The following is a 27,983-nucleotide window of genomic DNA, read 5'->3' on the forward strand; positions in this document are numbered from 1 at the left end:
TACACACAGACTTTTCAGTATAATGCAAACTTTTTAAACTTATTCCGAGCTGTAACACAGAACAGCCATACCCATACAATGTAAATGTAAAGCAAGAGCACGTGCCGCCGGCATCAACTTCAAACCCCGCGTGCACCCGGGCGCTATGACTCATCAGTCACGAGGAAAAGGGCGTGGTTATAATTGCCTGCCCTTCGCATTGTACTGGCTTTTCTCCTTTTCTTTGCTCACCTGGCACTTTACCCTTCTGTATCACTGAGTAACCTGTTGAACTGGAGTAAAAGTTCAGATATGTATTGCACGGCTTGAAGACTTTTAAACGACTCTCGCGTATGAAATGTTCATCCCACTGCCTGGCTGTGATTCAGTCTCAGCGCTTCCCACTTAAAGCTGCTCTATGGAGGATGGACGACTCGCCGGCGATTCCTCGGATGGACGAGATGATTGTTTCTCCACGCAGAGAAGGACAACGCCGGAGTTCAGAGTCTACAAGAGAAGATGGTTCATATTACTGGTACTTTGCGTGCTAAACTGCTCCAATTCTGTGGTAAGTGACCCACCAAAGAGGGAAAAAAATGTAAACGAGTTAAACGGCAAAAGCTTGAGAAACGAGTTCTCTCTGAAACAGTGAGTGATTGTTTATAAGTCCAAACTGCAGGCAGTCACTGGTCACCATGGCAACAATCAATAAGTGCATCTCCATATCGCTACTGGACGAGGGAAATGGTCAAACAGCGAAAAAAGTTCACCCTTAAACGTTTACTGATTACTAATAAATCATTTATTTGTTTGTTTATTCCTTCATGTTCAGTAACTACTTTATCCTGTATACTGGGAGCAAAGGCAGGAATACACAGCAAGGCATTTATTTATTTATTTATTTATTTATTTATTTATTTAGATCCCAGAATCTCTTGTCAATTTTGCTTGACATGAAATATAAAAGAAATCAGGTATAAGAAAGCCTTTTAATATGTGAATCTACAATCATTACTAAAAAACGAATCATAAACACTAAGGATTACATTACATATCAATTACAAATGGCTTCAGAGTTTTGCACGCAGGTCTCCATCAGTGAACTTCAATGGAATAAACTTCTTAAAACTTAAAACACGTATGGTTTTAGCGAACAGTTGCACTTCCTGACCATACTGTACACTGTTAGAGAAGGGTCATTATTTAGAATCGCACTGGTGTCACCCAGATGAGGATGTGTTCCCTTTTGAGTCTGGTTCCTCTCAAGGTTTCTTCCCAGTATCATTTCAGGAAGTTTTCCTCCGCTACAGTCACCTAGGTTTGCTCATTAGGGCTAAATTGATCAAGTGAAAATTTTGATCCTGAATTGATATTTTTCTGTAAAACTGCTTCGTGGCGATGTGCGTCGGTAAAAACGCTATACAAACATTCTCCTAGAGCTGAGTGGTGATAAAAAATAGTGTGAGATGTGAGCCATTCTCAAGATTAATAGCAGACCCTGCTTCAGCAGCGTGCTTCAGTGCTAAGGATGGATGTTACTGCTTGAGGTGTTCAGCAGAACAGATTACAGAAGCAGGACAGCCAAAAAGCAATACAAGCTTTTGTTAAATGTAGATGTTATGAAAGCATGCCATAGTTTCTCACTAAATAATATTCCGAAATAATGCGCCCATTTGGAGCCAAGTCAAAGATAGATTTTAATGAAAAACCGATATAAAGTGTCTATGTAAGGTGTCTGGCCAGTTGTCAGAACAGCTTCATTGTGTCTTGGCAAAGATTCTCCTTCATTTAGTGTTTTGATTTACATTTACATTTCAGGCATTTGGCAGACGCATTTATCCAGAGTGACATACAAAAGTGCTTTGAAGTCTCTGTCAGTGAATACATCAACACTGGTTTACTGGATCACAGACTTAGGATCAGTTGGGAGAAATTATAGCACAGGTTTTTTTTTTATTAAAATACATAAAGCAAACAGGAAAATTAAGTGATTCAGGAAGAGGTAGGTCTTCATCCGTCGTTTAAAGACCGCCAGTGATTCGGCTGTATGGAAATCTAGGGGAAGTTCATTCCACCACCTTGGTGCCGGCACAGAGAAGAGTCAAGATGTGTACCTACCTCTTACCGTCAGAGATGGTGGGACCAGTCGAGCAGTGCTAGTGGATCTGAGGGAGCGAGGTGCAGTGCGAGGGTCCATTCTTGGCTTTGTAGAAAAGCATCATTGTTTTGAATCTGATGCATGCAGCTACCAGAAGACAGTGGAGGGAACGTTGCAGTGGGGTGGTGTGTAAAACAAGTCCTGCAGCTGAATTTTGGATCATTTGCAGTGGACGAATTGCATTAAGAGGAAGACCTGCCAGTAGAGACTTGCAGTAGTCCAGTCTTGAAATGACCAGAGACTGAACAAGCACCTAAGCAGCCTGTGATATCCGTCTGATGTTGTACAAAAGAAACCGATAGTGATGGAGAGCGCTGTAGCAGTTTAGTCCAAAGGTGATATCTGATGGTCCTGAAAACTATATAAGCATATGATTTACATCATTTTCATACTCCTCAAGCCCACATGCTCTGTGGGAGGAGACGAGTCATCCTGGATGCCACCACACCCATCACCATAGACATGTTTCATCATAGGATAAAGGTGATGAGTCAGAAACTTTATATTGATTTGCAGTGAGTCTTCCCTCTAAGATGATCCAAAATAACTGCCTCCCACATCATAACAGCGCCAGTGGTTTTCGGTTTAATTTGTTACACTCACAGCTCACTCCAACCCTATTTCTTAAAAAGCAAGGCTGAGTTAATGTTTGTGTTGCATAACCCAATTCAACCTATATGAGAAAGTAGCAAGTGTGTTAATAATTTAGACTTAAACCTACAGGAAACATGCATTAACACATTTACCAGATCGGTTTAACTGAGAACACATGTAACTACATGATCAAAAAATGTATATTACTATGGAATACGATTCTCAACCGGATCAGTAACTAAAGTAAGTAACTAGATACACCAACTGCTGCAGTTTTGCATGGACAATTTGCAGATGATTACAGCAATCTTAACTATCATAACTGCACTGATCAAGATTCATTTAAATGTTAATGTGGTGTGAATACTAGATGATTTTTTATGTTTATTAGCTGGCCAGTCAGTGCTGTCATTGTGTTTTACTGTGTTAAGATATAAACTAAGGGATTATCAAGACTCGGTTCAGTTTTATTTGTATCTGGATTGAGATTAAGGTCTATTACGGGCAAGCTAGAGGTGATGGGGCAAGGGAAATCACACAGAGATGACATCCTGAGAGGAATCAGATAAAAAAAGATAGTCTTCATGATCACAGCATGTCTACATTTTCCCAGCAGCAGTTTTCTACATCATCCACTGTGAAATTATCCACAAAAGCAAGGTTGAGTCTTGGGCATAACCTGTTTGGGAAGTGCAGATTTTAAGGATTTATTCATTATTTTATTTTAAGGATTTATTCAACAGCTTTTGTGAGTCTTATCCGTATGAATTTATGATTATATGAGTTATGGGTTTCTGAAAAATGATTGAGAAATTGTTATGAAGAGAAGATGATGTCAGCATGTTTATTAAATGAAGAACTATAGACTGTAATGGTGATCATTAATGCCCTTCTGCATAATGCTGTGCAGTCACCAGGATCAGACCATGTGAGTGGTTCTGGTTTCACATTGTGTTTTTAGATTTCACAATTCAACATGTTGCAACGTTTGTCCCACGCTACTGAAGTGCCTACGAGCATGACATATGGAAGTCTAATCTAACAAACTGCGCGCTTTACGTGATTATTCTGTGAATTGTATCCTAGTTGTTTTCACTGCGTTAAGCCCAGACACAATAAGACATACTACTTAAACAGAGCTGCATGCATTTTTTCTTGCATTTTCCTGTAGGTATGGCTGACATTTGCCCCTGTGGCGGATCAGATAGCTAAGCATCTACATGTGACTCTGGACAAGGTCAACTGGCTCTCTTTGGTCTACATGGTGGTGGCCATCCCTGTGAGCCTCATCACCACGTGGATGCTGGATACATGGGGACTACGGCCTACCGTAAGCATGACTATCACCATTTTTGGGGATTTTACTACCACAAGTTCCCAAGGTACCCTAATAAACAATGGACTACACTCAGTCAGAAAGAAAACTCTCATAGTCTTAAAATTCATTTATTCAGCTCAAAGCATATTTTTCAGTAACTTCAGGAAAACATTTAGGAAAGTGGTCTAGTTATAGGGTGAGGAAGTTCTTCTTCCTTCTGGGGGAACTCAATATAGATCTTGACAAAAGTAGCTTTCAGCTTCAGAGATGGTTATGAAGAGGCTCTTTAAGAAGCTAAAACCATTAACAAGCCAAGGAAGCCATGGCTTGTTACAAAGGCATAGTGACACTGACTGTACACTGGACTATGTGTATTATAAGATACAAAAGCTGTCTAGCCACAGACTGTGCTAATTTATTATCATATATGTTTAAGGAAAGATCTGCCATATTCCAAAAAAAATGGCATATTTTCAATACATTGCTGTATAAAGGTAATATAATCTTATCTTTTTTTTTCTCAGGAATTTGCCCTCATTTATTAAATGTAATTATGTATTTATTAAAAACAACATATCCTAGATCACAGTCATTTATTGTTGAAGGACTTGTTAGTTCCTGTTATTACTTGTGTTATAAAAGCTAAAAACATTCAACACTGCACTGGCTTCTTTGTTCCTCTCTCATGTATTAATGATTATATGTGTAATAAATGCATATTATGATGTAATAAATATTAAGAGCTGTTGGTTTCTGTGCTAGGATTCAGCAGAGCTGTGGTAGAAAAACAAACGGCGAGTCTATGATGAGTCACAGTTAAAAGATATTTACTTCTCGCACATCATTAATGATTTAATCTACGTACAGCTTCAACTTTATATACAATAGTCCTGTATGTGATTGCCCTTTCTTTGAAGACACACAGACTGGTGGTATGAATGTAACTGCATGCGTTCCTCTCAATAATCTTTGTGCTGTGTCTTTTCCTGGTATATCGATACGTTCTTCCTTTGACAAACGTTATCCTGACTCACAAAGTATGCAAACTTTCGGAAGACGTTTTGGAAGAGGTTTTAATTTCCCCAATGTATGCAGACTTTTGGGAAACCTCGTATTGATTAAATCCTGGTCAGAAATGCTTACGTAGCTCCCGTGTGTCTTGTTACTATAGATGATCCTGGGTTCGTGGCTCAACATGGCCGGCAGTGTACTGAGGGTTGTGGGTGTTCTCAGCTATCTGCCAGAGTATAGCATGTTCCCAGTGGTGATGGCAGGACAGACTCTGTGCTCTCTGGCTCAGCCTCTGGTGATCTTCTCTCCAACCAAACTAGCAGCTCTGTGGTTCCCCGAGCACCAGCGTACTACAGCTAACATGATCGCCTCAATGTGTAAGTCACCACTCGACTGTCTTGGTGTCTTTATAAAGTTAGCTGTATATATATATCTAACACTAATATTTCCTTTCTAGCAAATCCCTTTGGGCTGCTTTTTGTTTATATATTCTCCCCACTGATCCTCAGTAGAACCAACAGTATTTTCATGCTGGTAAGATATCAATTATTCGTTACTGAGTGCAAATATACACCGTAGCTATTTAGATGCAAATATGTTGGGCAACTTTGTTTTGGGGCAACTGGGCAATTTTATCAAATATTACACCAATAATTTTGTCGTGTACCCTTTACACTAACACTCAGTCACTCTTACAGCTCCTTATATATGCTATACCTGCCATCGTCATCTGTTTCCTAGCAACAGTGGGCATCCAGGAGAGTGTTCCCCCAACGCCACCTTCTGCCAGCGCAGACACCTCCAGCTCTGAACCTTTCCTACAAGGGATTAGACTGGTATCACACACACACACACACAAAGCTTTGCATTCTTAGTAACACTGGAGAGTATTGTGTAAAAATATTACAGTTTCCTTATGCCTTTAAGGAAAAGGCTAATGTGTTTCTGCCAGCATGATCCTTTTTTAAACTTGAAAATCACTTTTCTGCCACTCAAGAACTTTCCTCAAGCTCAAGAAATAATCAGAGAAGTGTGATTACATCATTGTGTATAATCCTACACAAGTAGTAAAAAAACAAACAAACACAAACTCATACATTCAAGAAAGAAAATTGTTTTATTGTTCCACTATTTATACTTTTCATTTTTTAAAATAGCCTGTTTTTTGTTTTCAAAAACTGAAAAGCCTAGTCTTATTGGTATCAGAAGACATCAATAGTGTAACCAGTCACAGGGTTACCATGAAAATATAACCATCAACTCTTGCAGCTCTTGGTAAACAGGTTATCCTCCTGGACAGTTAACTTAATCCTACACTAATCACATGACAGAATTAACCACAAACATCTTTACAAAGGGTGCCAATAATTTTGGAGCTGACTTTAAAGGCCCAGCACTTTCATTTCCTCTGTTTTCAATGGCAGCTGCTGACAAATAAAGCCTACATGATCCTGCTGGTGTGTTTCGGCTCAGGCATCGGCATCTTCACCTGTTTCTCCACATTACTCGAGCAGATTCTCTGCGTCAAGGGTTACTCAAGTGTAAGTTCAAACATATGCTGGTTGTTCATTTGTAGTTTGTCGCAAGAAGCCTCTTTATATATCTTTGGTGCTTGGAGTCTGGATTTTGGACTGGTTACACTTCCCTAACTCCACTTGGACTGGTTTCTACCCAAACAAGTAGAGAAACTACAGTATTTGTTAGTAGCATGTTCTCCCAAGGGTAACTGTAAATGGTTAAAAGCATTATTAATAAATGATACATGCATAGGATTTATCAACAAAAAGAATATTTAAATTCAACACAAACAAAATGCCATACCGGACATTACTCACGTTAACAGGACATTAGATCCCTGCCTTTGAAAACATCCCTTACAGTGGAACAAATCTATACAAAACAGCAGAGACACTGAGACTTCAAGCTAGATATGGTTGAGTTTAGGTACATAAGGACCTGTTTGGCAATGTGTATTGTGGTCCAAAAGCAGCCCAGGAATAAGCAGCCACATTTAGAGCTTTTAACAGCATTTGGATTGTGGGCCAAAACCGTCACGACTTCAACAAAAGTGTTCAACCAAAAGTGGCTCAGCCGTAAACAGCTCTGGTGTGGATGTGAGAATTCCGATTCGGAGAAGTTCATCACTATTATTCCATGGTGAAATGTGGGCTAGATTTGTAATGATAAGTGTGGGTTGAACCATTACTCATTTCTATCAGGGATGTAATCGAGATAAATATATATATATATAGAATGAGGCAGAATCCAGAGGATTTTTTAAAATGTTTCATCAATAGGATCAGGTTATCCAGAAACTGGAAAGATCTTTCTTCTGATGCTGTGACAGAAAACACACTGACCGCTACAACTTTATAGAAATCTTAAGTAAGCATGTCCTTACAGAAAGATTCACCAAAAATGTTCTTTGTTAAATAACAACAGGTTTTTTTTTTTATTAGTTTCTTATTAGCTATAAGTATGTGATATATACCTGTTCCTGTGCATGAGCTGTTAGTATAGAAACTACTGGAAGAAGCACATTTGAATTATAGTTATAAATCAAAGCAATTAACGTCCATGTCCAAGTAATAAAACGTTTTTTTTTTCCCTGTGGCAGTACTTTGCAGGTTTGTATGGCGCCCTCTTCATCTCGTTCGGGGTGCTTGGAGCTGCTATCCTTGGCTTTTTTGTGGACAAAACAAAGCTGTTCACCGAATCTATTAAAATCAGCATGTGCTTAACGTCTCTGGTCTGCACCGCGTTCGCAGTGGTGAGAACAACAATCAGATTATTGATGTGTTTTGGGACATCTGTGTCATTGTCCGAAAGAGGATTCATGCAAATATGTCTAATAGCAGTGGTGGTTCTCAAATCAGTCCTCAGGGCCCTCCAGATGGTTTACAACTCATATAACACAGAGACGGAGTGTGAGATGTGAAGCTGGAGTGTGTCTGGGAGCCCGGAGGACTGCTCTGAGAATCACTGGTTTATACAATGTGTATAATTATCCATCAGGCTAAACTTCCTTTAAATTCTTTAATGTTTCTCATACAGTGTTTCTCCAAATTCTCCCAGGTTTCTCAAATGAGGGAGCAGAAAGTTGTAATTGGTTTAGTTTGTGCTTTATTTGGCTTATTTGGATTCGCCACCTATCCGGTTGCCATGGAGCTGTCAGTCGAGTGCTCTTACCCTGTTGGAGAGGCGACATCAGCAGGGTTCCTCTTTATCTCAGGGTATAAATCTTTTTCTATCATGTACTAGATTAAGGTGTTGATATATGGATGTTTTTTCATGAATGACTATTTTTATTAGGCAGTTCCTGTCCATCCTGTACACCTTGCTGTTACAACAACTGACGACGAAACTGACCGACTCCTCTCTGTCTGTGTGCGCTGCAGGTGATGATGCCAGCCTGAGCTGGATGGGTGAGTGGTACACAATCATACTGCATCAAAGAGCATTTCTTAACTCAGGGTGCACAACTTCAGGCTTGTTGGGAGTCCAGAACAGCTTGGTGGGGTTATTTGTTTTAACCCCAAATCTCCTCATTTAACTCACCAGTTAATGACCAGGTTTAGAGCATGTGTTAGAGCTGGGAAGCGGACACACTGTGCTGGACTCCAGTCCTCAGTGTCTGGATTTCAAGGAATATTCCAGCGTTTATCAAGATAATTTCTCTAAATTATCTTAGAAAATTATCGTGAATGGTTAATTAATAAGTAAAATAATGTTTCTACAAAAAAAGTTCATCAGAAGCTCAGTGGTTCGAATCCCCCAGTGTTTTGTTCAACAGGAAAATCATATTTGTCATTATGCAAAAAAAAAAATTCAGTGTGCTAGTCCCACATATAGTCTATGGCCGAAAGCCCAGTCTCCCTTTCTTTTAAGCCTTGATCTGGGAACCTTTTACAGTTTCTGATTTGATGACCTTAAACATCTAGCAGATATGTTAACAGTCACAAGTTCAGATAAAGAAGAAGGTGCCAGACCATTTAAGACCTTTAAAAACAAAAAAGGAGTCTAGCAGCTGCATTTTGGACTAATTGCACGCGATTCATATAGGAATGACCAATACCTATGTAAACTGACTTGCAATAGTCCAGACGAGAAGATATAAATGCATGAATTACTCTCTCAAACTAGTGTCAACTGGAAAAAACATGAAGTGCTTGTCAAACATTCCACTCCAGATATATTTCCCCGTTTGCTGTTATAGTAACCTTCACTCTTCTGAAAAGGATTTCCATTAGATTTCAGAGTGTGGCTATGGGGATCTGTTTTCCCCCCACCCACAAGAACATTAGATCAGACTGTGATGTCAGGAAAGGAGGCCTGGTGTGGATTTAGTGTTCCAGTTCATCCTAAAGATGTTCAGTGGGGTTGAGGTCAGGGCTTCTTGCAGGACATTTGAGTTCTTCTACACCAGCATTGGCAAATCATGTCTTCATGTGGCTCAATTTTGCACAGAGTCACTGTCATGCTGGAGCATATGTGGCAAAGAACCGCAAATCGGGAGGTGTCCACAAACTTTTGGCAAAATTGTGAATATGTAATGGATCTTAATTATCTTTATCCTTCAAGAAAGCAAGTCACATTATCACTGTATTACTGCAGCATTAGAAAGTTGAATACAACTATTAACAACGTTTTATAAGGCATTCAGCTCATACAATATATTGCCAAAAGTTTTTGGACACCCCTCCAAATCGTTGGAATTCAGGTGTTGCAGATGTTGGGCTTGGCCCCTTAGATCCAGTGAAAGGAACTCTTAATGCTTCAGTGTATCAAGACATTTTGGACAATTTCATGCTCCCAACTTTGTGGGAACAGTTTAGAGATGGCCCCTTCCTGTTCCAATATGAAGCATAAAGCAATAAAGCAATAAAGCAAGGTCTGGCTCGCAGTCTCCACTCTAATTCATACCAAAGATGTTTTATCAGGTTGAGGTCAGGACTCTGTACAGGCCAGTCAAGTTCCTCCACACCAAACTCTCTCATCCATGTCTTTATGGACCTTGCTTTGTGCACTGGTGTGCAGTCATGTTGGAACAGGGAGGGGTCATCCCCAAACTGTTCCCACAAAGTTGGGAGCAGGAAATTGTCCAAAAAGTCTTGGTACGCTGAAGCATTAAGAGTTCCTTTCACTGGAACTAAGGGGCGGAGCACAACCCCTGAATTCAACAATTTGGAGGGGTGTCCCAAAACTTTTGGCAGTACAGTATATGTTATTGTTTATTAAATCCTAAAACCTGTCAGCAATCATACAGAATCTTTTTTTTTTTTTTTTTTTGTACAATGATACAAATTACAGAAGAGGAGGTATGTTGAAATGAAGCATCAGTCAGCATGAATGTATTTGGAGTTTTGAAATTGCGATATAATTATCAGTGGTCACTTCACTACAACCACAACAAACCACAGATGACTGAAATTTACAGGACAGAGTGTTGAAGGTTTTGTAGATACTCATCTCAGCACTAGAAGTAGTAGAAAGGCTGAAACCGAAACTTTTAACCACAGTAAGGTCAAACATTGATCAGCACTCAGCCCCAATACATTTGCTCGCATAAGCATATGACTGGTAAAAATAGGCCTTCATCAGCCATGTATTATGAGACATTTCCACACTTTGCTAGTCATTTTGTAGTCTTCACCGGACATGTCTCATCCATACGGATGCCCTGCTTCTGGATGGAGTTCTCGTCACTTGGAAAGCACTCAGTGCTGCAGAGGATGGCCCCACACGGACAGCCCAAAGATTACTGTCGATTGTACCAAATAGAAACCATACAGATGGCTGCTGAAGACCATTCTTGGATAGCCTTAGTGCTGTAAACGGTTTTGCACTGAGAGTCTCTACAAGCTGAAAAGCTGATTGCTTCAACAATATAGACTTCAAGTTAAAATGAATTAGAATTAATTCAAAAATGACTCATAACTCGTATTTTCTTTCCTTATGTCATCTCCAGGAGTTTATCTAAGTCACCGTCACCTCTGGCTTGCCTTTTTTTTTTTTTTATTTCGATCCTATATTTAAATATTTCTGTAAAGCTGCTGTATGACAGTGTGAATTGAGACAGTCTAGTCTAGCCTGTTGTTGGAGAATAAGCACATAACAGCCTGTTAGGAGTTTATTTGCAGCTCAGGCAGTTTCTGCATCGTTGTCACTTCCTCATCACTGTGTTAAGAGCTGTAGTAGGCGAGAGGGAACATGCCACATTGAAAACTTCTCTGTTTGCCTAAATATACCTTGATAATGATGATAGTGCTTAACCTCATCTGATTATTCTCTTCCTTTGTCTCTGCACACACACATACATAGTGCCTGTGCTGGTGATGGCTGGATTGTGTTGCTTAGCTTCCTGCTCCTTCGTCATCTTCTTCCACACACAGTACCGGCGACTTAATGCAGAGGCCAAAGCTGCTGAAAACCACTCCATACAGACAGAGACACAAGGAGCGATGAACAACAGCACAGATGCATGATGGGACACGGCCTCCAGCAGCATAAACAGGAAAAGCCAGCAGAATAAACCACTGAAGTTCCCCTGTACTGTAACTACTTTTACATGTTTTTAAACTCAGGTGTGTTTTTGTTTTACTGGAGGATTTTGTTACTTTCTGAATTGTTTTAAACATAAAGCACATATTTTTTTAAACATAGTTACTAATTTTGGACATTCAGGTACAGGTACTAAAGCCTCCACATTTCAAAATGGATTAACATGATGCATTATTTCCTGTTTTCTATGCGGTACAGTACATAAAGATGTCAAAATCACAACAGCAGTGATTTTGATCATATGAAGTGGTATAAATGCAGCATTTTTAAGCACTAATTTTATTTATATAATATGCATGGTATGAATGATCAGGCATAACATTATGACCACTGAGAGAGGAGGAGATTAACACTGATTATCATGGCACCTGTTAGTAGGTGGGATATATTAGGCAGCAAATGCTCAAAGTTGATGTGTTACAAGCAGGAAAAATGAGCAAGTGTAAAGATTTGAGCGAGACTGACAAGGATTGTGATGGCTAGACCACCGGATCAGAGCATCTCCAAAACTGCAGCTCTTGTGGGGTGTTCCCGGTCTGCAGTGGTCAGTATCGATCAAAAGTGGTCCAAGGAAGGAACAGTGGTGAACTGGAGACAGGGTCATGGCCGGCCAAGGCTCATTTATGCATATGGGGTGCAAAGGCTGGCCCGTGTGATCAGATCCAACAGACGAGTTACTGTTGCTCAAATTGCTGAAGAAGTTAATGCTGGTTCTGATAGAAAGGTGTCAGAATACACACTGCAAGTGCAGTTTGTTGTGAATGGGGCTGCATAGCTGCAGACCAGTCAGGGTGCCCAGGTGGTCACAGTGTTATGCCTGGAAGTTAGTGTGTAAATTTATATATCTAAGGGTCTTACAAGAATACACTTGAAATAACCACTGACTGGTTCTATCATGGGCAATTTTCTTTTATTCCCAAGTGATGATGTGCAGACAAACCCTTTTTCTTGTATAGTTTTATGCCTTTGGGAGTTTTAAAATACATTAAAGTTTAAGATGCATTAAATAAGCATGACGCTTAGACCTTGATGAACAAAGGACTTCTGTCAAACAATACTGATGTGGAGATTTTGAGCAGATTGTGAAAAATTTAACATTTCTAAAAAGATTTGTGACTGCTGATGCATTTGATCTCATCTCACCACATCAGGAATGTTGTGGATGAATTAAGTTTACGTCCTCTACTCAGTGCTACTACACTGCCATGACTGTGTGGTGTATAGGGTGTAACCAAACTAAAATAATTTCGAAAAGGATTTTTTATTTTATTAAAACTGAAGATGTTAAGCTGCTTAAGGGCTTCTAGATGAGCTAGACCAAGGGTTGTATTTTTTTTTCACTATAAAATGTTTCACTGCGTCACTCAGTACAGATTTAATAAATTAAAATTATTTAAAATGTGTACAATATTGCAGTGATAATTGCCTGCTTTTTTAGAAACGAAGCAATGTATTCTACTTTCTAGACCATTCTTTCCACCAATAAAACGCATGAGATTCACAGTGCAACTTGTTCTAGGCTACATGTTCTCGAGTTATGGTCTGGATTCAATTCAAGTGACCAAACAGACTAATAACTATAAAACCCAAGCAAAGAAAAACTTGGTGGGTTGTAATGGAAAAAAAAAAACTAGAGCTATACTTCATGGACCTCCTCAGTTTCACCTCATTGTCAATTCTTGAGTGGGCAAAAGTATGTTTTTATACCAATAATTATATTGTATCTTATTATTTATATCAATACTTATTATATCGATAATAGCCTGAGAAACATTTACTCACCTTTCAATCAACAAAAGACACACACACTTTGCTTACTAAAAACAAAAAAGGAAGACTGTTCCATGTATTTCTTTACAGTTCAAAAATACCTCATTACAGTGACAGGAGCACTTAGACAAGACTCACAACTCATTTTAATCACATCCAGATCAAAATGACATTAAATATATAAAACTGCAGACAGTTTTCCCCCCCCTCAGTCTGGCCAAAATAAAACAAAATTCCTTCTCACTCAGGCAAAAGATGTGTTCCTAGGTAATACAGGGCTATGATCCAGATGTAAAAAAAAAACATATTTGGATTAAAAAAAAAAAATAAAAAAAAAAGGGAAAAAACAAAACCAAAAAAACACAAAAAAACAATTGTGCTACACAAATAGTTAAGAGCCAGTATCACTACTTGAGAATAAACAAAATGATTCCCAACTTAAAAGCTCAACTTACTTGTTGAATGTAGCTAATAAGCCACACAACATACAAGCCAAGATTGAAAGGTTTGAACTGGGTGGTTGTGGGCTTGGGTTTGGCGTTTCGCACCATGAGTTCTGTGGCATGATCAAAGCTGCAGTGCACAGAACTGCTGATACACAGCCAGGATGTGGGGATCCAGCTCGGCCGTGAATAGCAGGTTTTCCAGTGTGCCCATATATTGCTGGATGATCACATGATGCTGTAACACACATCCACACAAATATCATTAGTGAATGTTTATCGTCTTAGTAACATTGTCTTATAGCCCAAATCCACAGACGTAACCATGTTAGAGAACCACTTCTTGGAGGAGATGCTAAAAGTTCTTAATACATCAACCTTCATGGCTACTACTAAGACACAGCTGCCAGAGGTTACAAGTGCAGGTATCAACGAGTTGTGTTTTGTAAACACAATCCAAACATGAAACAAAAATTACCATGAGGAAGATTTGTTGCAGCCGCTCGATGCAGTTCTTGTACCAGCAGGTGTTGATGTCCACGCCGCCTGTCTCACAGCGTACCAAGTGCTCCGTCAGCATCATGATGAAACGCTGAGATAACAGAAGAGAACAAAATCTAGATTCAAACCAAAGAGCCAGCACCTCATCAGAATCTGCTGTTGTCAACATCGTTTCAACCGCATTTGAACAAAACTACAAAATGGTAACACGAGGAATTCGTCTTGGTAAACTGCAGCAGAATCGACGGTGTTGTGCAGAGCAGATCTTACTAGCATGATGATAAAATCTGTAAAAACATTCAATGCATCTCTTTTCTGGGGGGGAGAGAAGGTGCGTTTACTGTGTCAAATTGTAAAATAGCACAGTTTTGTGGTAAATTACATTTTTTCCCTGTTTTCACTTTTGGGGATGAAGAGAATTTAAAATGAAATAACAGTCACTGAGATGTGTGTAAAAGAGAAATATATTTTGATTCAGGAGAGCCTGTTGTTTTGAGAACTAACGATTGCGAATGGCTTCCGCAGGCCACCCAACACATGGAGGTGACGCATGTCTACAGTACGTCTTCAGGTCTAACCTGGAAGATGACGAGGAAGAGGTTCTTCTGTTCGCTCTGTGCCGACTCTACTTTCTCCTGAAGTCTTTCAATTTGCTCCTCCAGCTGGCCATCTTCATCCTCACTGTTCTTCTCCATGTCCTCTTCCTCACCGCTGTCTTTCTGCTAAAAAACACAAAGACTTTACTTGCTTTAAACCCTGTTCCCTCACCAGTCATACCCACTACTCTCCATAATGCACTTATAGTGCCAGATAAGCAACTTAATACAACTGTGCTCTGTTCAAATGCCATTCAGAATTGGCATCGACATGCATCCTGGGTCAATTCCCTCCTGCTCACAAAATCAAACGACTTTTAAACTGCCCAGTCATGGTTTCCGTGTCTGTTTCCTTTTCCTATGTGCATAGCATAGACAATTTGCATACATTAATAGAAATCTGTTCACATCTGGTCAAAAGTTTTAGTTAATCTTCACATTTCTCTCAACATGTATGTTTTCCTAAATGCTTTCCTCATTACAGATATAATGAGTGGGAATTTGAGTTACTTTAGGCTTTATATCAGCTCAGATCAGCCCAACACACCTGCTCTGACCTCTCAGCATGACATTCCACTTGCAGAACTGCTACTCTCATTCTGTACAACCTCTCGAGACTGCTGTGCATAACATTCCCAGGATCTCAGCAGTTTCTGAAATACTAACCAATATCCCAGCACTGTGGGATGTCTGTGCAATAATTTATACAAATGTTATAGAGCTTATGAGATTCAATTATTCAAATATATTAAAAGCTCCAGAATTGTAACGTTAATGCGGCTTTGCGGATGTAATCAAGTTTCTGTTTTAGATGGGCCGATTTATTTTTACTTCTCAAGCTGAAGGACTCATGGTAGGCAATGACTGTCTATGATTCGTGATTTACTTTGGTTTTTACTTCCCTCTTTAATCTTAGATCAATCGATCAATCTTTGTTGTCATTGCAAAGTACAGGTACATAGCAACGAAATGCTGTTTAGCATCTTGCCTTACTGTGTGGCATTTTGTACATAGCATAATGCACAAAATGCCACACAGTAAGGCACTGACCTTTCAAGCACAGCGGATCTGAACCAATCCAGGTGTCAGGAAATGCAGTCTAACATTTTTATATACATTTTATTTATATATGGCATAAAAAAAAACATATTGGTAACAGGTTAGCTTGCTTGTGTTCTTGACTTTGCATGTGGGAGATCTGGCAACCTAGAGGACGCCCTACATAAATTTACGCATACCTTCTTATGCTGCTGTTTTTCCAGCTTGTCCTTGGCCTCCTCCAGCTCCTTCTGGATCTTCTGGACATGTTTGTTCATTTTCCTGATGGTGGAGTGAAGTATCTCCCACACATAAAGCCTGACCAAACCGATACAAAGAGCAACATAAGGACCAACAAAGAAAAGAAAAAAATCTGCAGAACAGGATATGAAAATGTACCTTGTGAAATCATGAGCCATGTCAGGAGAGAAGATCCAGTTGGCCACAGCAGCACAGTCGACTATTTGAGTACGTATCATCTTATCCACTAGCACAGAGATCATCTGAACACAGATGTGTTGTTCATTATTTACACAAATGAATGAACTAATTTCGGTTTGTACCATTTTCAGAACAACTGTTTTATCAAAACATTTTCAAGCAGTACCTTATTTCATTATAAATTTTAACACAGATTAAATTTTTAACATTATGTGGTGCAAGAATATTTCATGCATTCAAAGGTTCATGTGTTACAACACAAAATTAGCAATCCCAGTGACTAAACTGTAAATCTGTTTAGCCACTAAGACTACATGATTATTTACATTTCCATTGCTGGGGACTGGTTATGGTTAACCGAAACAAAAAAAGTCATGTAAATAATGCCATAGCCAGAGCCCTGATATAATCTCCAGTCCACATGAACTGATGATGTGCTTATATTCAGGGTAATGAGATGGCTTAGAGCAAACAGGCAGGTTTCGAACCTGTGGGTGATTCCTCCATGCCTCATACACCACCCTAAGAATGTGCAACTTCCCTTCATCACTCTCTGTTAAAGTCTTCAGCACTTCATGGAACCTGAGAAGAAAAGTAAGTAAAAAAAGGTAAGACGACTGGTATACAGCCTGTACGGATAAAAACAGAACACTTTCTCAATCCTGCAACTTAATGAAATACATTGGTATTAAGTAAAATCCTATAAGAACTAAACACCATCACATTATAAGAGCTTTATAACACGACATATTACATACGTTTAAATACCCGAGACCCTGATTCTAGATCCAAGCTGTGGGTTTTCCTAAACTGTCATTTTACAACAAATATTTATGCACATGCCCTTTGAAACGTTTAACAACAGCTTTGTGATTCAAGTAGCTATCCCAAATCTCTCTCGGGTTGAACTTGACTACACTGAAATCATGGTATGGTTTTCTTCTGGAACAGATAAATCGTCACATACAATAAACAGAACAACCTATAATCTCTAATTTTACAACAATGGGCGATCCGGGCGTGTTGTGCAGAACTGAAATGATCGAGGCAGATTCAAACAATGTCCTTGTTAAGACAGCTTTGCCATTATGTTTGAGGATATTATTACAAATTAAATTAAAGAGAAGTTATTACAAATGACTACATACATTACATTGCTGTAATTTACAGCAGAAAGTGAAAGAATACCTAGTGAGCACCACAGGCTAGACTCTTTGACACAACACTCACTTTGCAAGAGCACTGAATGAGTGACTGAAGGACTTGGCAGCCAGATGGAGCAGTGTCTGCAGGAACACATCTATTTTCAGGGGGTTGAAACCATCACCTTCATCTGAAGAGGAAAATTAAAAGGAGGAGTTTAGGGATTGGAGAGCTTCTACAAGTCTTTTAAAAAATTTACACTGACAACTGGCATCTATAATAAGTGACAAGGGGAAAGCTAAAGAATTGTGCCTTCCAGCCATGAGATAACTAAAATGTTACAAGGGAAGATACCATACCATCATCGTCGTCCTGGTTAGGATTGGGCACCTCCTTCAGGATGGTGAGGATCTCCTCATTTGAGGCACGGTTTTTGATGGCATTTGCCGTAGTTGTTGCCATAACAAAACCAGGCAAGGAACCTACAGCAGAGACATGACAACCCAGCAGGTCTTGTTATACACTACTATACACTTTCACATAAATGAGCAAAGTAAGCAAAAAGCCTCAAAAATGTTTGTACATTTACAGCCTTTTTAGTAGACAGGTTATAGGCCGCAGTACTTACTGCTGCTCTCATCCCCATATTTATAATGAAACAGTGGGTCCGCTGGGATTAAAGCAGAGAAACTAGGAGGCACAATGTCCACTATCCGCTGGTGATAGGACAGCCTGCAATTCAAGAACAACCAGCAACGTAAGGCAACATTTATAAGAACGTAGATCAGAATCAAAATAACTTTTAAAAAGAAAGTTAAATACAACACCTCATGCTTTTTTCCAACACCTCTCTGACAAAATTGGGCTTGGGCTTGTCAATGTCCATTGTTAAACAGTCAGACCTAAGAGAAATGGGGAAAATCAATCAGTACAGCATCAGTAACGAAGATAAAAGGATTCTTCTAAAATATAGAAATATGCACAAAGTAGAACAATATTTTATAACACCCTGTGTGTTCATGACGCTTACACCAGTAAGCATGACAAGGGCAATAATCGACAGAAAAAAAAAATAAAAAATTTAAGAAAAGGAAAAGAACCCTCAGGATGTAAAGCCGTTATATATTATTAAAGTTACTGGATAGTTCATCACTAAAATTGATATTTTTGATTGCTTTCCATCAGTCTACTAAACATTCTTAAGAAATTAGAAATAAGGTCCCCTTGACAGGCAGTGATAGATTTTTGCTGCAACAAATCTACACCCACCACATACAGTATGTTATGCACTTTATAATTATTGCTTGTTGGGATATTGTACGTAACTACCAACCACCTCCTTTAAAATTTTAACCCAAATCTCTCATGCGTCACTCAGCAGTGTACTGTTACTGGGAGCATCGCATCAGAGCCAGGAGTTAGAATCAAGGAACACTAATGCATATGGACCAGAAAGCATCCATGAAGCTGCTTGTCTGGCTGCTACATTACGAAGAGTGAGTGGATGAATAATGTATGTAGATGTAAAACAGATCTCACCAATCGTCCCAGCTCCATCTGAACTGAAAATTGCTCAGATGATGAGAGAACCAGTTGACGAATCTAAAACAAAAACAATTTAAGACAAACATTTCTCGATTTTATTTTCAATGCCTTAAAAAAAAAATACATTATGCATTCATTTTTTGATACATCATATAGACCTAATTTGAATAGAACAACACTGTATACACCACAAAAGACAACATTTTTGAAGGGGTATGAGATCAGCAAGTCTATGTTTTTACCTAATGAAAGTCAGAGGGTTACACACTCACCGGTCTACACATGTTGTGTTCATTGTATCCAGTCTCATGTACATCATCTCTGTAGCTTGTGCAAGCTTGGAGCAAGTTTAGGTTAAGTTGCAATTGTATATAGTTGCGGGAAAAAAAGTGCAAAATATAATATGATATAAAACTTTCCCTTCTTCTTGGATCATCTTTACAAGGCAACTTTGTTACATTCACTAGCTACATAACACCATTTTTGACAAGATAGTTTACGGTCATTTTAGCATAGCCCTTTTCTTAATATTAATTAACTCCTCCTATTATCCCCATTGTTTAATATTCATCCAAATGTTCAGGAGTCAAGAACACCCAACTTAATACCCCTAACACCACCCTGCCATTACATGTACTAAATAATCCAAGGAAAGCCTTGAACCATTTCATATGATTTTGTCTTGCACAGTTTGCACATGGTTGCAGACATGCACTGTATGTTAATAGGTAAAATTTTTAGTTCATAGTTCTGCGTTTCCTTATGTAGCTTCACGGTCCTAGAGGAACGTTGCTACATTTCTGTGTGTTACTGCTTTAGCCATATATGACCGAATGACAATAAAAGTTTAACTTGAACTACAAAACACAACAGTAGGAAAGGATACAACTTGAGGTAATGACCCTGGCTGCAGCTTGCAGAGCTCAATCAGTAATGCAGTGTACATGACATCAATGTGGGGAGGAGAAGGAAGCTGGAAAAGCTCACCGAATATCACCTAGAGAAGGACATTACAAGTTGCACAAACTCACTGTGTCATAATACTTCTGACCATATCAGAAACAAAGAATCACGTAGCATAGGATGTGCTCACAATATTAAGGAGCTTGGTTAGGCTAGATACACCGATCAGGCATAACATTATGACCACTGCCAGGTGACGTGAATAACACTGATTATCTCCTCATCATGGCGCCTGTTAGTGGGTGGGATATATTAGGCAGCAAGTGAACATTTTGTCCTCAAAGTTGATGTGTTAGAAACAGGAAAAATGAGCAAGCGTAAGGATTTGAGCGAGTTTGACAAGGGCCAAATTGTAATGGCTAGACGACCGGATCAGAGCATCTCCAAAACTGCAGCTCTTGTGGGGTGTTCCCGGTCTGCAGTGGTCAGTATCTATCAAAAGTGGGCCAAGGAAGGAACAGTGGAGAACCGGCGACAGGGTCATGGATGACCAAGGCTCATTGATGCACGAGGGGAGTAAAGGCTGGCCCGTGTGATTCGATCCAACAGACGAGCTACTGTTGCTCAAATTGCTGAAGAAGTTAATGCTGGTTCTGATAGAAAGGTGTCAGAATACACAGTGCGTGACGGGTCAGCGCTGTTTGGCAGCAAAAGGAGGACCAACACTATTAGGTGGTTGTGGACGTTATGCCTGGTCGGTGTGTTATATTGGCTGAACTAAACATCAATAATAAAATGATTAATATACAATTGTTTACCTCAACAATATGGTAGTTTAGAGGAATCTTGCTTTTGCCAGGATAGCTCAGCAACTGTGCAGCACTGAAAAAGGTACATACGATAGAGTGAAACACAAGACAAAAACAATAAACCAATTAATGCCAATAAAAGAATAAACTAGTCTAGACATAAACAAGACCATGAAGCCAATATGAAACAGGAATAAAGCCAGCATGACTATTTTAAGATACAGTTAGGGCTATTTAAGGCTCACCAGGTTTTCCTTTCTTTCCAATGAGATTTGATGATGCAGTGCAGGTTCTCTTCAATAACAAACCTCTCCACAGAATGACTGCCAGGCATGACAGGGCCCTGAGAGCAAAACACATCAGCAACTACTCTTACATGAACAGGTTTAAGTGTAAGAGTAGTTTATTTATAGGACAGTCAGCCTTTCTCTGAGATAGTTGTTATATACAGGCTCATCCCACACACATGCAAAAAGCAGGAAACGCAAAAACAAGGCATTAAGAAACCCAGATGTGCGTAGAACTCGGATAAATAGAACATGAGGTGATTTTCTGACTTTCTGTATTTCTATATTTTCTTTCTTTAAATATTTACAGCTTCTGTTCTTATTTACACGAGTAGGTGGAAAAAAGATGAAAGGCTTTTCCACATGCGCTGCTACGTAACTAATGTTAGACGGATAAGACTCGGTACCTCTGGAGCATCGGTGTAGTCAAACATGCGGAACACGACATGGGGCATGGGGTAAACCGCATCATCAGAGTGAGCTGGAGGAGTGAACGGAGGCAGGTTGTGCTGCAGAGCCTCACACAGCACACTGTCAAAGGCGATGTACGGCCTCAGGATGTGGCGCTCCTGCCAGCGATCCTTCTTTAGCTTCTGCACCTGAGCCCACAGACAGTCCAGATACTAAGAGGGGAGAGGAAAGGACAAGAGAGGTTAGATGATGTTCAGATGTGTGTGTAAAATTATATTCAACACAGAGATGTTATGATGCAAATATTGTCCTTCAATTTGGGAAGACATTTTGCACACTATGAAGATGTGATATATTGGATACTGGATAGGGAAATCTTCATCAGCTCCTCACAACTAACCCTCATCACATCCCTGCTTGTCAAACTTGTTCCCAAAATAGTTAAGTATATCAGTGCAGAAATCAGAGAAGACCACTAAATTCAATAGTATCAAAATATTTGGTTGCGTGTTTAATACCTATTGCTATTTTTAAATAAGGGTGGGTAATATGATGCTATGTTGTAGTCTGATCAGTTACTGGACAATTTAATTGCTACTAACGGTAAAAAGCAGAACATTATTTACCATTTCTTTGCTTGTACATATTAAAAGACATCTGCCATTATGTGTTTTTAGTGGTTTATTATGTACTACATTAGATTATTTAATAAGAAGAATTAAATTTGTTTTCTATAGAATTTCTTTGTTTGAAGAACGAGCACCTGGAAACTTGAAACTGGGTTTTCTAATGAGACAGGAAACAATTAGTATTAAAAAAATAAATAAATAATAAATAATAATAATAATAAATAATAATAATAAAAATAAATAAATAATGCCTTTTGCACAGTACAATGCACTGCATATAACAGATTTCATTAATGTGTCAGTAGTACTTTTGTTGTTAGAAATCTTTAGCCTAATCTAACCTAATATAACATGGATCTATTTATTCTGTAAAAGGTATCATGATATAATTAACATTTAATCATATTGCCAGCTCCATCTTTCAGTACTGGGGTCCTACACTGCAACATCTTATGTTAATTTTGATAAAAACAGGAAATTCACTAACAAACCCTTTAGTTTGCTCGGTTGGAGTTTTTGTGAAAATGAATGGTAAAATGGAAGAATGTTACTAATCCTATTCTATTATGAAGGTCAATTTATTTATCCATCTATTCATTTCCCTTATGAAGAGCTTTCTACAATGTTTCATAGGTAGTGTTTAGTATCTCCTCAGGAGATTTAATATCTCCTCAGGCAATGTTAACTGAAGGCCAGCCTGTGCTTGGATGATGGTGCAAGAGATTCACCTCTTCCTGTGGATGAGGCTTCTCTGCTGTCCACACCTGTAGCATGGCCACATGGGTCTTCTCCCTCCTCCTAAAAAATACACAGGGTTGCGTTAAAAAATAATAATAAATTAATATTCTAAAAATAAGAACAGCTGGCACAAAAACCTTTTTAAAACGATCTAGTGCTCATTTTGTTTTCAGATCAATTCAGTACTACTACAATGTACTACCATTATGTTCTTAAATAAACAAAAAAATATCTTCACAGAATAAAGATGATCTGTAGTAACAAGCACTGAAGCCTCACCAGCCTTTGAAATTCACTTCACCAGACTGAAATGTTTATACGTTTGCAGTGCAAAAATAAACGGAAAGGAAAGAAAAGGATAACGTACTTCAAATAGCTATCAATCTGATTTAAGAGATGCTCCATTTCCACATCCTTCTTCTCATAGAGCTCTTTCCCAACCCAGGGCATGCAGGACAGAACAGCATACACGTACCAGTCAGAGCGCACCTGCAAAATATTAGCTCAGGGTTATTTGACTGATCTTCACCAATAAAAGGAGTTTTATCATATATAAACTGAGCCATAATGAGGTCTGATAACTTTACCTGTGGTATGTCCTCCTCCTGTGTGACACTGACGAAGTTCTCGAACATGGCAACCATAGAGGGCGCTGCAATGACATGGCAGTTCACCAAGTCGCTTAGAAAGCGTACCTAAGGAGATAGAAATGCAGATAAAATAAACCGATTTTCATTTCAACACTCATTCAGTAATACTATGAAGTCACAAGTAGGTGTTCCTAATACTGGATGACAGTGATATTTATGAGTGGGTGGTGCAACTAGCTTCTCATTTTTCCTACAACATATTAGTTTTCTTCCTGTTAAAATTAAATGTCTGGAGGGTGTGCCGATCTCCGGTATATTTGACTCCGAGTCATTGTGGCATGCCTGATCGCCTGTTTACTCATTTGCATACTCCTTACCAGGTAAACGGCTTCAGAGTAGAGGTTTGACTTCAGCGTCTCCTTCAGCTGCCTGATCATGGCCTCAACAAATTCCCCACCAAAGTTGTAGTTCCTTGCATTTAACAGGCCCACCAGTGTTGTGTAGACGGTCAGCTTCTCCGGTAGCAGCCGTGCGCTGCCAGAACAGCACATGTAATGTTTATAAGCACTGTACACTTGCCATTCAAACAATATGTTGACAGCATTCGAATCACCATGAACAACTTACACGGCACATAAGATGCGCAGAATTTTGTTTTTGTAATTAGGGAGATCTGCTTCCAGGACACCTGCAAGGCCTTCTAAATTACTCTCCAAAGATGACGTACTCTAGAAATAAATAAGAGACGAAAAGAAAAGTAGACAGTATTACTTATGATAAGCTCAGTCCATGTTGAATGAACTACAGCTAATGGTAAAGAAAGAAACATTCCCTTTCTGCAGTGAAAAATTAGAAAAGCAGCTAATGTAAAGCTACATAAACTTTTAAAAAATAAAGTATACCGTAAAACACCAGGTTCAATCAGCATATACAAATCCAAGTTAAAAGTGCAGCTATATTTTAAAGTGCGTTAGTTTCAGCTTTCCAGTAAAAATGGAAGTGAAAGCCACTACTGTTGGAAAGTTGTCATTTTTTATAAATTAGTTATTCATAATGTGTCTTAAATGCCATCAGCATATGTGAATAACATTACTGAAGATACAGAGACATTTTAAGGTGCATATTTACAGAAAGGTCTTAAGTTTGAACTACTCCTTTAACTCATGTTCAGTCTGTCAGACTTTGGATTAAAGTGAAAATATTTTTCGGGTGAATTACTTTTTCTCCAACTCTGCAAATCAGTGATTCCAGTCGATCCTCGATTTCGATCGGCTCAGACGTCCTCCTCCTTTTGTGAGGCTGCCCACCTGGTGTATAAAAGAAAAGTCAATTTGTGTTACAGGTCAAAACAAGACCCAAGTCCAAACTAGAAGCAGCACTGGTAGTGATAGAAACAATATATGTAGTGCAAATGCATATCTTTACTACTCAGAGCCACACACAGGCCTGCAGCAGGAAGTTAGTTTTGACTGTTTGCTTTTAGAGAACTCTGATTTCACTTCAAGCCTGTTTTCATTCTGTCTATTTTTCTGTTTTCATTTTTCTTCCATGGGCAAATGATAGCATCGTGTAAAATAACCATTTTGAGTTACACTGTCTATCGAGATGAGCTTTAAGAAAAAAAAAAGTACAGACAGTTCCCGGTCAGGTCCAGTTTAACAGGACTGAGCTGAATTATTTATTGTACAAAATATAGCTGTGGCTAGAGGTAGAGCTGATTAAGCAACTGACTTCTCTGATTGTTACCAGACCCGAGAGAGAGAGAGAGAGAGAGAGAGAGAGAGAGAGAGAGAGAGAGAGAACGACAAAGAGAGACAGAGAGAGAGAAGAGAGAGAGAGAGAGAGAGAGAGACAGAGAGACAGAGACAGAGAGAGAGAGACAGAGAGAGAGAGACAGAGAGAGAGAGACAGAGAGAGAGAGACAGAGAGAGAGCCAGACAGAGAGTGAGTGAGAGAGAGAGAGACAGAGAGTGAGTGAGACACAGAGAGCAACAGTGAGAGACAGACAGACAGAGAGAGAGAGAGAGAGAGAGAGACAGAGAGAGACAGAGAGTGTGTGAGTGACACAGAGAGAAACAGTGAGAGACAGACAGACAGAGAGAGAGAGAGAGAGAGAGAGACAGAGAGTGAGTGAGTGACACAGAGAGAAACAGTGAGAGACAGACAGACAGAGAGAGAGAGAGCAACAGACAAAGAGAGAGAGAGAGACAAAGAGAGAGAGAGAGACAGAGAGACAGAAAGACAGAGAGAGAGAGAACGACAGAGAGAGAACGACAGAGAGAGAGAGAGAGAGAGAGAGAGAGAGAAGACAGAGAGAGAGACAGAGAGAGAGACAGAGAGACGAAGAGAGAGAGCACCAGACAGAGAGAGAGACAGAGAGAGAGACAGAGAGTGAGTGTGAGACAGAAAGCAACAGTGAGAGACAGAAAGACAGACAGAGAGAGAGAGAGAGAGAGAGAGAGAGAGAGAGAGAGAGAGAGAGAGACAGAGAGTGAGTGAGACACAGAGAGCAACAGTGAGAGACAGAAAGACAGACAGAGAGAGAGAGAGAGAGAGAGAGACAGGGAGTGAGTGAGTGAGACAGAGCAACAGTGAGAGAGAAAGACAGACAGAGAGAGAGAGAGAGACAGAGAGTGAGTGAGTGAGACACAGAGCAACAGTGAGAGACAGAAAGACAGACAGAGAGAGAGAGAGAGAGAGAGAGAGAGAGAGAGAGAGAGAGAGAGAGAGACAGAGTGAGTGAGACAGAGCAACAGTGAGAGACAGAAAGACAGACAGAGAGAGAGAGAGAGAGAGAGAGAGAGAGAGAGAGAGAGAGACAGGGAGTGAGTGAGTGAGACAGAGCAACAGTGAGAGAGAAAGACAGACAGAGAGAGAGAGAGAGAGAGAGACAGAGAGTGAGTGAGTGAGACACAGAGAGCAACAGTGAGAGACAGAAAGACAGACAGAGAGAGAGAGAGAGAGAGAGACAGAGAGTGAGTGAGACACAGAGAGCAACAGTGAGAGACAAAGACAGACAGAGAGAGAGAGAGAGAGAGAGAGAGAGAGAGAGAGAGAGAGAGACAGGGAGTGAGTGAGTGAGACACAGAGCAACAGTGAGAGAGAAAGACAGACAGAGAGAGAGAGAGACAGAGAGTGAGTGAGTGAGACACAGAGAGCAACAGTGAGAGACAGAAAGACAGACAGAGAGAGAGACAGAGAGAGAGACTGAGTGTGAGTGAGACACAGAGAGCAACAGTGAGAGACAGAAAGACAGACAGAGAGAGAGACAGAGAGAGAGACTGAGTGTGAGTGAGACACAGAGAGCAACAGTGAGAGACAGAAAGACAGACAGAGAGAGAGAGAGAGAGACAGAGTGAGAGAGAGAGAGACACAGAGAGAAACAGTGAGAGACAGAAAGACAGACAGAGAGAGAGACAGAGAATGAGTGAGACACAGAGAGCAACAGTGAGAGACAGAAAGACAGACAGAGAGAGAGAGAGAGAGAGAGAGAGTGAGTGAGAGAGACACAGAGAGAAACAGTGAGAGACAGACAGTGAGAGAGAGAGACAGAGAGAGAGAGACAGAGAGAGAGAGACAGAGAGAGAGAGACAGAGAGAGAGAGACAGAGAGAGATTGTGAATAAACAGGGTAAACAAAATAAAAATCAGTGTAACCTTTAAGACCAGCTCATTTTTATCAAGAATAAAAATCTATAGGTATTAGCGCAGTGCTGTAAGAAAGCTGTGTTTGTAAACGAATAGAGCAACAAAAACATGTTTTTGAAAATGTTTTGCTTTAGGTAAAGTTAAAGGGAACATTATGGCGCTGTATTTCTTTATAATTAACCATCTAAATCTTCTGGCTGTCTGATCCATTAAACAATACACACTAGTTTGGAGCTGAGGAAATTCCCATTCAGTTATTATAGTAAACAGTTCAATAGCCGTTGGTTTTATGCCCACCCGTATTCAGACAAATGCCGCGGACTACGGATTGACTGACAGACCATATCCCGTCTGATCCTCCAATCAGAGAACCGCGCGTGAACTGTTTAACCAATGAACTAACAACAGGCGGGCCGTGTTGGAAAACGGGTGGGAACAGACAAACGCCTTCTACACACACCGTTAGCTAGTTAGCTAACGTGAGAGTGAACTCATAGGCAACTCACCATCATTTTCGTCGCTATGCCTTCTCCTAGACATCTCCGACGCAAAGTTCAGCTCTTTTCAAAACGGATACAAAACTCCCGTGTGAGTTTTTTTGGCCCTGTTCAAATTCAGCGCCTAACCTTTTATAAGTTTGCACAACGCGAGACGCCTCAGCTAATAGCTACAGCAGCCTAGCCACCGCTGGGGAAAATAAAAGAGGCAGGGCTTGGCACGAACACATCCGGGGTAGAAGTGACTCTGAAGCGGAAATACAAAGTGGCCCATCTGTTGGCTGAGTCTCAAATAGTAACCTAAGAGTTTCGAGTGCACTATATAAAGTGTAGAATGTGTTTCAAAACACCCTAGATAGTGTACATATGTATGG

At 39.8% G+C, this 27,983-nt stretch overlaps 2 protein-coding genes across 4 annotated transcripts; one reads left to right on the forward strand and one right to left on the reverse strand.

Moving 5' to 3' along the window:
• Positions 1–179: 179 nt before the first annotated feature.
• On the forward strand, positions 180–13,299 carry slc49a3 (solute carrier family 49 member 3). Of its 2 annotated transcripts, XM_058408564.1 has the most exons (10): positions 181–547; positions 3,903–4,061; positions 5,221–5,437; positions 5,518–5,594; positions 5,759–5,896; positions 6,485–6,601; positions 7,678–7,830; positions 8,136–8,293; positions 8,373–8,485; positions 11,382–13,299. In XM_058408564.1, exons 1-10 carry the CDS (start codon positions 398–400, stop codon positions 11,543–11,545), a joined length of 1,446 nt encoding a protein of 481 aa, XP_058264547.1. In that variant the 5' UTR covers positions 181–397; the 3' UTR covers positions 11,546–13,299. The 2 variants fall into 2 exon arrangements, with proteins under 2 accessions (XP_058264548.1, XP_058264547.1); XM_058408565.1 differs by lacking the exon at positions 6,485–6,601 and having other exon boundaries at positions 180–547.
• A 136-nt stretch (positions 13,300–13,435) lies between these two features.
• LOC131365007 (nuclear cap-binding protein subunit 1) lies at positions 13,436–27,819 on the reverse strand. Of its 2 annotated transcripts, none has more exons than XM_058408563.1 (23): positions 27,619–27,819; positions 24,684–24,772; positions 24,093–24,193; positions 23,843–23,999; positions 23,463–23,570; positions 23,243–23,364; positions 22,866–22,935; positions 21,505–21,720; positions 21,056–21,153; positions 20,820–20,883; positions 19,985–20,095; positions 19,371–19,435; positions 19,093–19,155; positions 18,381–18,455; positions 18,182–18,285; positions 17,913–18,035; positions 17,641–17,743; positions 16,899–16,992; positions 16,369–16,472; positions 16,170–16,287; positions 14,914–15,054; positions 14,313–14,426; positions 13,436–14,072 (listed from the first exon to the last, which is right to left on the reverse strand). In XM_058408563.1, exons 1-23 carry the CDS (start codon positions 27,650–27,652, stop codon positions 13,959–13,961), a joined length of 2,388 nt encoding a protein of 795 aa, XP_058264546.1. In that variant the 5' UTR covers positions 27,653–27,819; the 3' UTR covers positions 13,436–13,958. The 2 variants fall into 2 exon arrangements, with proteins under 2 accessions (XP_058264546.1, XP_058264545.1); XM_058408562.1 differs by having other exon boundaries at positions 14,914–15,057; positions 27,619–27,818.
• Between the last annotated feature and the right edge of the window lie 164 nt (positions 27,820–27,983).

The sequence above is a fragment of the Hemibagrus wyckioides genome, linkage group LG14 (assembly GCF_019097595.1).
Source record: "Hemibagrus wyckioides isolate EC202008001 linkage group LG14, SWU_Hwy_1.0, whole genome shotgun sequence".
NCBI lineage: Eukaryota > Metazoa > Chordata > Actinopteri > Siluriformes > Bagridae > Hemibagrus > Hemibagrus wyckioides.